The following is an 11842-nucleotide window of genomic DNA, read 5'->3' as shown; positions in this document are numbered from 1 at the left end:
TGTGCAGCTACATGCTGGTACATCACTGCAGTTTGAAGCTCTGAGTTGATGACCCCTCGGCTGTCTGAGCCTCATGTGGCTCATCTCAGAGTCATGCTCACAGCCTCACAGCTGGTTGCTGTCACTACCTCTGCACAGGTTCCTTGCCAGGTGAGTGGAAAATACAGTCAATGCTGTTTTGGGGATTCTTGCAGTTAGAGGGATGCAGTACCTTCCCAAAAATACACTTGTCCACAAAAGCAGGTAAGCAAAAGCTACACACAGTCACTGCTATCTTGATGCAGAAGAGTACATTTTGCATTCTTATAACAGCGTCTATGAGGTTTTAGCCTTGCAGATAGAGCTATGATAAAGTATTTATGGCAAATTATGTTCCTCTCATCTAAGCCCCCATCTCAGCTTTCCATGCTTAGAAGTTCTAGTTCTACTGTTGAGAAAGTTGTTTATTTGAAAGCAAATAGTTTCTTTGATAACATATTACAGCATTTATTGTAAAATGCACCAGAAGTATGTCCCCTCATCTCCTTTTTATTACTATGTTAAGGGTCTCTTCTGCCCCTTACATTCCTACCTCTCTTGGGAGATTTCCACGACATGCTGCCAAAGAGGAAGGTTCTAACATGAAACAACAGGAAAATGAAGCAGGGAATGCATGTCAGATCTATCGGGATCAGATAGCCATAAACATTTGGAATAAAGCCAGAAACTACCAGACTCACAAAACTTTGTAAAACTCTAGTTGTATTTGTTGGGGGCAAATGCTGCTTCACCTATGCTAATTAATGATAAATTCTGCTGCAGGCTGCTACAGGGCAGGAGCTAAATAAGGTAGTGGTGGATAAGTCATCAGGACTGCTGTGACAGAGAGGCATAACGGCTGCATGGGTTGGCCCCCTACAGATAGTGCCAGAAGGCTAAATCCTCTTATTTTAGACTGGGATGGTGCTAGTAAGCTCAGCCTTGCTGAGAATTTTTTGCATTCTCTGCAAATACCTGTGTAAAGTAACCCATTAAATTTAACACGTACTTTGCCTGAGTAAGGACTGCATTGTTCAGGTACTTTAAATTAGTCATTTTTCCTAAGAAAACAATCAGAATAATATACCGTGGTAACTTTTTCTTTACAAAGATTATCCACAGTTACCTTCTTTCATAATGAGAGGCTGATAGTGGTATCTCTGGGCTACGGCTCTGGCATCGCAGGTGATCTACGCCATGGAGTAGGAACAATTGCTCCCAGGAGCCTCACTGTGCACCTGGCAACTGAAACAGTGACAGAAAAGTGGTGAATGCTGGACTCTGCTCCCTGCTCCAGGAATTACTCCTGTTGTGGAAAACAGCAAAAAAGTGGGGTAGTCTGCCAAGTATAGCAGTTGAGTAAGACTGCATTAAGTAACTGTTAGACAAACTCAGAGAATAGCCCACTTACAGTTGCTTCTGTGTCTCAGAGTCTTATCTACTCTTAACCCCAGTGATTCTGACTGTGTTTTATTATTACTCAGAGTTTATCAGCAGCAGTGTAGCCTGCCCCCAGACCTGCAAACTCACCTGAAGAGCCTGGAACCACAGACAGCTGGCCCGTGGCCGGAACTCCTATCCAAAGTGAGGTGGAATTGCAAACAAGCAGTGAGAAAGCACCCGCCTGCACTTGGTGAGAAGAATTACGTAAATCTCATGTTGGAACAGGATCACATTCCCCTTGCCTCTGGACAGGGCATGATCACTGTGGCTCTACTGAACAAAGAAATGAAAATATGTCCCACTTCTCTTACTGTCTGTCTAGGGAAAAAAGATTGACTTTTTTTTTAGGTAATTAAAAAGTTTGACTTAACTATAAAATTATTATTATGTATTTTCTGGGAACTTTCTTGGTTTTATGAAGTCATCTGGCAAAAAAGAAGTAAACAACCAACCAGTTCAAATTAGCAGTAGTAGCACTCCCAGCTTGAGACAACATTTTGTGTAGTGAACAAAATCTATGCAAAATAACCAAGTCCTGTAACTTGCTATACTCAATATAGTCTGTGTAGAACTGTATCATGTTGTGTGCATATATAACAGGCCTTCATGCATTGAGTCTGTGGCAAAGACAGAAATGAGGGAAGGGTGGCATTGGGAATCTTTTCAGTAAGCAAGATCCCCCATGAGGACTGGTAAGTGATCTAGTCTCCACAATACTAGTGCAAGATCACCACCACAGCCATCCTCTTTTTCCAAACCACAGTATTAGCAAAACCATCCTCAAACTCAAGAGTAGCATGGCAGGAACCCAGTCAAGGAACACTGGAAATACAACTATTTTTTTATCTTCTGCTGTTTAATCAGGTAGGTCTCCATAGTGACATCCCAGTAAAGCTGGGGAAATGTGGGAACACAGCACGTGGTGAGGCAGGCACAGTCTTAGGCAAAGAGGAAGATTTGCCTGCATTTACTATTCAGATATCCAACATGAATATTGTGCTAGATCCTCAGCTGCAGAAAGGTGATGTATAGTTACAGCACGTAGGCATTATTTTTAATCTCTTTCTACTCTCTCTGTGCCTGGTCAAGCTATTACAGTTCTTTAATATACAGATCCTCCTCCTGCTAACTCTGTGATTATGTGGAGAGAGGGATTGCTGCTCTGGGTAGTTATATGGCACATCAATCCAAAAACACAAGACAGGGCAATGAGCAAAGAGGTTTCTTCAACATGGCATTCATGTACATTCTCTACTGATGGCACTTTGTGAATTTGAGGCTTTCTTGACCAGCTACTGACCCTAAATTCCTATTTCAAGAACCTGCCTTTTATTTCCAGGGCTGTAGGACACCCCTCCCGGCACCGTGCCAATGCTGCCAGCAGGAGCAGTGCTGAAGTGGGATCCTGGCTTGATCTGAGGAGATAGGCTGGCAGGAAAAGCAGTTTTCACAGTCCCTGGAGCAATGCAGGCACTCCAGCAGCAGCAGCTCCTCTTGGCTAGCCACAACAGGCACAGCAAAGCCACAGCCTTGCGCTCCTAGCAGCCACTAGTGTCAAGACGCCTTGCTTTGCTCTTGTAGCTTTATAACCATACCTGAGTTGAGACCAAAGCTACCAGTAAATGTTTAGGGAGCCTTGGATTAAACTGGTTTAGGCTATTCCCTACAAAATCTGAGAACGAATGGATTTTCTTAGAAATGTCTTCTAACAACCCAAGAAAAATAGTGGGAAGCCACCTCCCTGCTACAGGCACTTGCAAAAACCACACCTCCTGCTTACACTGACAGACTTTTAAGAGAGGCCTGTATGTTAAAATTCACTTGTCAAAATTAAAAAAAGAAAAGCCTTTAATTTAAAAAATGGCTGTTTGGCACCATATGCGGTGCCAGTTTTTCCTCTGCGCACACAACTCGAAGAGAGCGTTTCCCGTGGCTGTGGCCGTCAGTTAGCCCCTGTGGTGCCTCACCCGTAACCCACTTCAGAGGCTACAGCTGGGGCCTTCCCGAAAAGTCCTTTCCCAAACACTGGGAAACTCAAAAATCTTGTGGCCAGGACCACGCCACGAATGCTGTGATTTTATTAAAGCTTAAGGGTAGGAGAAGAACAAAGCACGAGCAGAACCCACACCTGCTAAGCAAACTAAAGCCCCCCCTCAGGCCCGTTTTCCTCAGGGGTGATCGGAAACGGCCCGCGCCCGTCCTGAGGCGAGCAACCGCCCAACGGCTCCAACCTCCCCTCAGCGCGGCGAAGCCCCGCCCCTGGCAACGCCACGCCACGCGCGCGCAGCTCCCGCCTTCCCGCCCTCTCTCCCTCTCACTTAGGGGCCGCCCCCGCCTGCTGCGTTCCGGCCTTCGCCGGGGCGGTTAACGGCGGTTCCCGGCCATGTCGGGAGACGGTGAGGACGAGCTGTCGGCCTTCGTGGCCCTGCATGGGGCCGCGCTCCGGGCGTCGAGGGTCCCGACGCGTTATTGGGAGAGCCTGTGCCGCAAGCTGCGTGGTGAGGTGGGTGGTCGTGGGCCGTTGCCGGTGGGAACGGCGCTGTGGGAACCCTCCTGCCCCCGGCCCCGCGCGGTGTTTCCCGCCGAAGGGGCTTCCCTCCGTGAGGAGACGGTGGCGGGCCGTGGGGTCCCCTCTCCTCCCTTCCCCAGCTGCGTACGAAGCAACCCCCCCTTCTCCGCGATGGTGAGGGGAGCGTGGGGGGCAGGCTCGCCTACACACGAGCCGGGCCGAAGAGAACCAAGAGGTCGCTTAGCGGGGGGGGGGGGGGGGGAAGCTTCGTGCCGGTTATGTTACGGAAGCCGCAGCCTGGGACCGTAAAAGAGATTAGGTGTATCGTGCGTATCTGATTTCGTCTTATTGTTGTCGGCATAAAGGTTGAAAGCGTTTGGGGTTCCTGGTAATTGGAGATCCAATATTGGAGAGAGCTGATTAGTACATCCTAAAACCTTCAGCCCGGTTCGCTTCCACACTGGTCTACCCTGTTCTCAGTCATTTATAACTGTGCAGAGCTAACTCAGTTCGTCTTGCATATGCAGGAATTATCTGTCTCAGACTGTTTTCTGGGAGTGTTTTCAGCTGGTTGGTTTGTTCATTTATTCTTGATCCGAGTAAAAGATGCTCAGCTCTTTCTGAGAATAGGGATGGTGGCAGAATAATGTTCTGGCAATGGTTAAAATAATAACAATGCAAGAACCACTTTGTAGAGCATCTCAGAGTGGTGGTGCGGTGTGACTTTTATCAGGCCAAATTTTGGGCAAGATGTTAGCCTTTGTAGAATCAACACTCATATATGCAATGACATAAATTTGGGGACATTGGCCTTTGTGAGCCTTTTTGAGTTCCCCTGTTGTAGCCCTGCCCAGGCAGCGTACAGACCATCCCTTTGCAGGGGCTGGGTATATTTCAGCTGAAGCTGACACCAGGAATCTCTGGACGGGGCTCTGAACTAAAGGGAGTGTAGGGGCACAGGTACACTCCAGGATGGAGACTCTGTTTTCACCCATGTTTCTAGCAACCATCCACTTGCTCTCTGGAGCTTTGTGATGAGAAAGGGTAGGGAGACAAAGTTGAGAAAAGGAGTCATTTTGAACAAAGAGCTTGTAAAGACACAAGTTGAATTTAGAATTTTTTTTCATTTTGCACATATGCAGCCAGGCTCAGTGTTGAGGAAAGCTGACTTGGATGTGGTGGAGTAAAGGAACAAGGAACTGAGGCAGGAAAGAGGCACAACCTGAAACTAGTTGTCTGGAGACTTGAGAGTGCTCCAGGGAGTCTGGAGGAGTCTACCTGGAGAAGGATATAAGAATGAGGTGAACTTCCAGTCTTGGGGCGAGAAAGAAATCTGATGGGAACTTCAAGGTATGGGGAGAGAAGGGAACTAGCAGTGGGGTGCAGGAGGGCATGATGAACAGTAGAGAAACAGGTGAGATGGGATGAGAAATTTGAACAGGAAATACAGGACAGTGGGGAAGGTGAGGGGACTGTAGTTTAACACCTATGTACAAGTAAACTAATTTCTAATTACTTGAACACTTCTTTTCCCCATCTCAACTTTAAAGTTGGGACAGGAGGGAAGTGTTTATAGGACATACAGTCAGGAAGGGTCTGAATATGTTCCTGCTGCTTTCTAACTGTTGTGTATCTGGTACTGCTAATAACAGGAATACATGTGTATTACAGAGATAATAAATCTACATTAACTCAAGCATATGCCCAGTCACAAACTTCCTGTTATATTATACCTCACTTAGCAAGCATATGTACAAGTGACTTGGAGCAGGGAATATCTACTGCTCTGCTTAAATAGGAAGGTATGAGTAGGGATGTACTGAAACAGGATGAAATAGAAGGCAGTATAAAGCTGGTAAGGAAAACTGAAGTTGCAAACTGTTGCATTGCCGTATGCCAGTATTAGAAAGCTGGAGGTAGCTCGCAAACTGTGGACTTGTCCTATGACAAAATGCAGGCTTAAAAGATTTGTGTCCGGTGGCTGAAACCCTTGCATGTTACCAACATTGCTGGGGGTGTGAAATTTAGAAGGTAAGACAATAGAGTGAGAGGAGACCCATGGTCCTGATCTTTTTACAGAGGCTAGGATGGAGAAAGCATATGCCCTAAGGTGGCAGGCTGCTGCTTCTGTTTCATTTTGCTTGCAGTGGTGGCTGAGCGTGCTCTTTTGTACTAAGTGTTCCAGTGCACGTGGAAAGAGAGGTTTAATGATTTCAACGTACTTACAAAGATAAATTAGGCTGCTGATGGTGCTTGTCTCTACTGTTGCAGCTTCTGGGTTTTATCCAGAAGGTCAGAAGAATATGGAGAAGACTGGGAAAATTAGTGAGTGTGGTCAACTGGGATGAGCTCTTGAGAAGGTAGAGATAGAGCTACAGTACCTTACTTAGAATGGGGTTGTGTGGAGTAGCTGGAGGAGCAGCAGTAAAGAAAGCAAAGGAGGTGAAGGGAAAGGATGAAAATGTTTTGGGAGTCTAGGTAACAAAGAATAAAGGGGCGGGGCTAGTAATCAGTGCAACATGGAGTGTAGGATGAGTCTCCTTGTTTCATGTGTGAAGATCGGAGGAATTTTTCAGTTGTTCTAACCTGTTGCAAAGATTAAAACTTTCTAGCACAGAACTTGGAAAATTTGCATCCATAATATAGATAAAAATCTCTCTTACATCAGTACCTCTAGAACCCAGCCCAGGCAGCTGTTTTCCAACACACACACACGTGCTTCAACATACAGAGTGAATGCACACTCCCGCCTATGTGTACGTTAAAGCCTGTGAGAGAAGTGGAGGGTTTTTGGTTTGGTTTTTTTTTTTCCATTTACCTTGAGATCTGCTGGAGCAGGTTTCCTTCTGAGAGCATTATGTAACCATGAATTAAATTGGATTGCTTGTTCAAAACATGGTATATCTGCTAGATCAAGAAATCTGCTTTTATGTATTTATTTTGCCTTTAGCATTCAGTGTCTGTTGGGAGGCAAATTGTTCTGCATTTCTGGCAGAAACTTGAAAAACAAAACACATGCATTTGTAATAATTTACTATAAACACTAAAATTCTATTTCCAATATAGTGGTTGTTTCTTACATTACTGAAGAAACTATGTATAGCCTGGTTATAAGCCTGAGAAACACAGTACCTGCATCTAATTTTATTCATAATCTTTTTTTTCTATTCCAGCCATATGCTAAGCTGTGGCAGGCTTCTGTGTATTGCAGCAAGATTTTTGTGGCCCTGAAATGTCTCTGGCAAAGGACTGCTTAGAGTTTCATCCCAGTTAGAAATGGAGGCTTTTAATTAATTACTGGAAGGAATGCAGCATGATCAATACTACTAGACTTGATTTTCCAGAGCAGGGGAGGGCAAGCTGTTGCTCCGAGGCTACCTGTGGCCTTCAGAGCAGTTTGCCATGTGCCTAAAAGTATTCACTGAAGATGCCTGTGCGTGGTAATTGTCATGATGTGTCTGCTTTGTTATCACAGTCTCTGGTTCATTGGGTTTGTTAGGTTGGAACTGCACCTGCATATGAAGAAGGAGAGATTTTGCCCAAGCATGTTTTCTTGCAAATAGTTGTGCCATGGAAATGTGTTGCTGTCTTCTAGAGATTGTTACTTTGGTGGAGTACTTCATGTGAGTTCTCCCTATTCTGCTCCAAGCAAAAGATTATACTTTTCAAATTGGTGGTGTGATCTTTTCCAGCTGATATTTGCCTTAAGTAGCTGAAGATTCCTTTAATGGTGCAGCTGTGTTACCAGGTTCACAGTGTGACAGACTCTCTCAAAGGGTGGGAGGAAGCAAAGAGAGCAGTGGCATCTGCCTGCTCAACAGGCTGTGTGTGTCCATACTGCCAGCCAGGTGCTTCTGCCAAACCGGTCAGTTCATTACTGAACTGCTTGCGTTATCAATTACGAATTTTAAAAAACCAACCACCTCACAAAAAGCCACTGATTAAGGTGGTCTTGCACTGCTGCTCCAAGAAGTGTGAGTTGCTTCAGATGACTACACCTAATCCACCTTTTCAAGGTTATAAGTTCTCAAGGAGAAATTTTTTTAGCATAATTCTGCTGAAAAGGTGTTAAAAGTGGAGAGTTTTTGCTAACTGCAACTGGTACAATCTCATGCAACTGATGCTGTGTGGGAGGGAGAGATCAAAACTTTGGCTTAGAGGATTTGGATTACCTTCGTTTTTAGGTCTTGAGTTGATAATTAATAAAATATAAAGCCAACAGCTTCCTTTAGTTGTACAAGGACCTGAAATTAACATTCATCATAGGTGTTTTTGTAAACGGTTGGAGCCTGTGGTGGGTGAAGGCTAACCTCCAAGTCAGCAGCTGGCTCACCTCTTACAAACTCCTGAAGACAAATGTTAAGTGTAGAAAGCATACATAGCGCCATACTGTAGAAGGTGTCAAGTGGACTCCAGTGAATCACACTTATGGTTTTAATTTTCTAATGACTTCCAGTCACTTGGCTGTGGTTTCTTCTGCTAGCTAATGAGCTTGATAGGGACAGCTCTTGATCGAGCAGCGAAGTGTCACTTCAGGGAGTAATGGAATATGCATGTGCCCTGTTGCACTTTTTTGCTGCCTGCTGTGGGCTGGGATTAGCACTTGTGCAGTGAGCCAGATAAGGGAGCTGATCCAGCTGGGAGCTAACCTGAGGAAAATAAATTGTGAACACCACTGATCTCTGCACAAGGAAGGACTCTTGCTTTTGCTGGGACCTGCCTGCAGTTACATGAATGACTATGAATTTTGCAGGCAACCAGGCAGAGACTTAAAGAAACGTTGGTGGCTACTGTTGTAACAGCAAGAGGTGGTGATATTGCTTACTATTGAGTAATGTTCTCTTCTAGCAAAACTGGAAAACTAGAAACAAATTAGAACTGCTAGCTATTTTGATGCCTGCTGAAGTGGAAGATAGTAAGTCAGTTTCTGATTAAAAAAAAAAAAAGGTGTATTTTTAATCTCCAGTGAGGTGGTTTGCAAAATAATTTTATTTAAGAAAAATGTTTATATGGAGTTAGCGAACCTATTGCTGGCATCTTCTTTTTCTAACCCCCAGCCCAAAGGAAAATACCATCCCCTGCTCCTCAGAAGGGAATTTCAGGCACTTTTTCACTTGGATCTGGTCTATGATACTGTGCTGTGGGCTTAAGATCTGAAGTAGGTGGTGTTTCCCTGCTGTCTTTCCCCCTTGCTAGATGTCTTTGGGCTTCTATCTGCTTTGTCTAGGTGGCCTTGCTTTACACATAGGGAGTTGATTTCCTTACCCTTCTGTTCAGGCTTAGCCAAAATAGTTATCCTAAAGGAACACTCACTTGTTGAATTAAAAGCTTGTTGCTGCCACTGGGATTTTATAGCCAGTAAGTTGTCAATGTCCAGAAGTAATGACTTCTAATAATGTGGCATCAGAGGCTAGGTGTACCTGGGCTTGGCATGTTAAACCAGTAACTCTAGAGGTCACGCTTCTAGGTCTTTCTCCCTCCCTGCTACTTTCTAGTGAGATTAGATTGAGGCAAATGATTTGTCTGCTTCTGCCTGCTTCATTATATAGAGCATGAGTGACTTTTCAAATCCTTTCGGAGGGAGTTATTTTGGTAAGTCTTCTGAGGCTTTACACTTTTTTTTTAATTCTTAAAAGTACATGTTCACTTTGAAATAACAAAAGTTGTCAGCAGAGTCTTGGTTCTGCAAAAGCTATGCAAGCCCGCCATTTGGCAAGATTTTGGGCAGAAGGGAAACTTCTGTAGTAACCTACTTTAATTTCTAGATGAAGGTGTTACATCTAGAGTAGGCAAGAATGTAAACAAACCCCTTTCAACACATTAGTGGAGGCAAGTGTATAGACCTTAACTTGAAGCACTATAGGGAATCTTCTAACTCATCTGGAGGTGAGCGAGCACAGGCAGTTCCTTTTGTAGGGAAAGAGGAGAGGGGGAAACATGCTGAGATTTCTTAATTGGTTCAGAACTCGATTGGTAAAAACTCTTTTTCTTCAGGGACCTTAATGTACTTTACTATAGTTGTGGAGCCTGGGTAACACCTGGTTTTGCAGGTCTTAAATTCCTGGTTTTAGCAAAGTTGAGCAAAGGTATTCTGTTTTCAGCTTCTAAAATTCTTTATGAGGATTTAAACTAATAGATGATCATCAATAGACCTATTGGTACCAAAGAAACCAGCAAAGCTTCCTGCCAATATTAACTAAAGAAACTTCCCATACAGACTGCTCTATTAAAATGTGAAAGAATAAATACTGTTGTGCACTTATCTGTTAAGTTAAAAATGCCAATTTTTATCAGATTGCAGGTCAACATTGTCTCCAAGTGCATTTCAGTGTTGCATTACTGAGTATCAGGGTACTGCCTCAACCAGCTGCTTGCTATTTTGTGCGTTTTCTATCTCAGGTATTTGATGCTGGTGACTACTTTGGGATAATGCAAGTAGAAGAGGCAGATGAGGAGGAAGAAGGTGATGAAGAAATGGAAGAATTTAAAAAGAAACCAAATCCTGGAAATGAACCATGTTTCAAAGTTATTGTAACAAATGAGAATGGGCTTCAAGCCTCCAATCCCAATAGGTGAGTAGTGATTTCAGAACTAGTATTCAGTCTTTAGCCCTAAAATCATACAGAGAGTTTGCTTTAAAACTTGTTTGAACCTATTCAGAAATCCTCTTTTCTTACTATAAGACATAGCTGCCTGTTTGAGGAAAGGTGCATGCTATGAGGCACATCTTGCAAAGGGTACTAGCAGTGCAAGTATCTTAGAATCATAGAATCATTTAGGTTGGAAAAGACCTTTAAGTTTGAGTCCAACCATCAACCATGCGCACTAAACCATGTCCTGAAGTGCCCCATCTACTCGCTTTTTTAATATCTCCAGGGATGGTGACTCAACCACTTCCCTGGGCAGCCTGTTCCAATGTTTGACAACCCTCTCAGTAAAAAAATTTTTCCTAATATCTAACCTAAATCTCTCTTGCCTCAACTTGAGGCCGTTTCCTCTCATCCTATCACTAGTTACTTGATAGAAGAGACCAGTACCCACCTCACTACAACCTCCCTTTGGGTAGTTGCAGAGAGCGATAAGGTCTCCCCTCGGCCTCCTCTTCTCCAGACTAAACCACCCCAGCTCCCTCAGCTGCTCCTCGTAAGACTTGTGCTCCAGGCCCCTCACCAACTTGGTTGCCCTTCTCTGGACACGCTCCAGCACCTCCATGTCTGTAGTGAGGGGCCCAAAACTGAACACGGTACTGGAGGTGCGGCTTCACCAGTGCCGAGTACAGGGCCATGATCCCTTCCCTGCTCCTGCTGGCCACACTATTTCTGATACGGCCTAGGATGCGATTGGCCTTCTTGGCCACCTGGGCACACTGCTGGCTTATATCCAGCCAGCCGTCAACCAGCACCCCCAGGTCTTTCTCTGCCGGGCAGCTTTCCAGCCACTCTTCCCCAAGCCTGTAGTGCTGCATGGGGTTGCCATGAACGAAGTCCAGGACCTGGCACTTGGCCTTGTTGAACTTCATACGATTGGGCTCAGCCCATCGATCCAGCCTGTCCAGATCCCTCTGTAGAGCCTTCCTGCCCTCGAGCAGATCAACCCTCCCTCCCAACTTGGTGTAATCTGCAAACTTGCTGAGGGTGCACTCGATCCCCTCGTCCAGATCATTGATAAAGATATTAAACAGAACTGGCCCCAACACTGAGCCCTGGGGAACACCACTTGCGACCCGCCACCAACTGGATTTAACTCCATTCACCACAACCCTCTGGGCTTGAGCATCCAGCCAGTTTTTCACCCAGTGAAGAGTGCACCCATCCAGGCCATGAGACGCCAGTTTCTCAAGGAGTATGCCATGAGAGAGTGTCAAGGGCCTTG

General features: G+C 44.9%; 1 protein-coding gene across 1 annotated transcript in view; it reads left to right on the top strand.

Moving 5' to 3' along the window:
• Positions 1 to 3809: 3809 nt before the first annotated feature.
• Positions 3810 to 11842, top strand: part of TTLL12 (tubulin tyrosine ligase like 12) — a 33896-nt gene continuing 25863 nt past the window's right edge. Inside the window, exons 1-2 of the mRNA XM_049821658.1 lie at positions 3810 to 3964; positions 10370 to 10542. Of these exons, the coding sequence (XP_049677615.1) occupies positions 3845 to 3964; positions 10370 to 10542 (293 nt within the window). The 5' untranslated portion in view covers positions 3810 to 3844. The remainder of the gene's footprint in view (positions 3965 to 10369; positions 10543 to 11842) is intronic.

The sequence above is a fragment of the Accipiter gentilis genome, chromosome 18 (assembly GCF_929443795.1).
Source record: "Accipiter gentilis chromosome 18, bAccGen1.1, whole genome shotgun sequence".
Lineage (NCBI taxonomy): Eukaryota > Metazoa > Chordata > Aves > Accipitriformes > Accipitridae > Astur > Astur gentilis.
The sequence above is the reverse complement of the archived record's forward strand: the minus strand, read 5'-3'. Positions and strand labels throughout refer to the sequence as shown.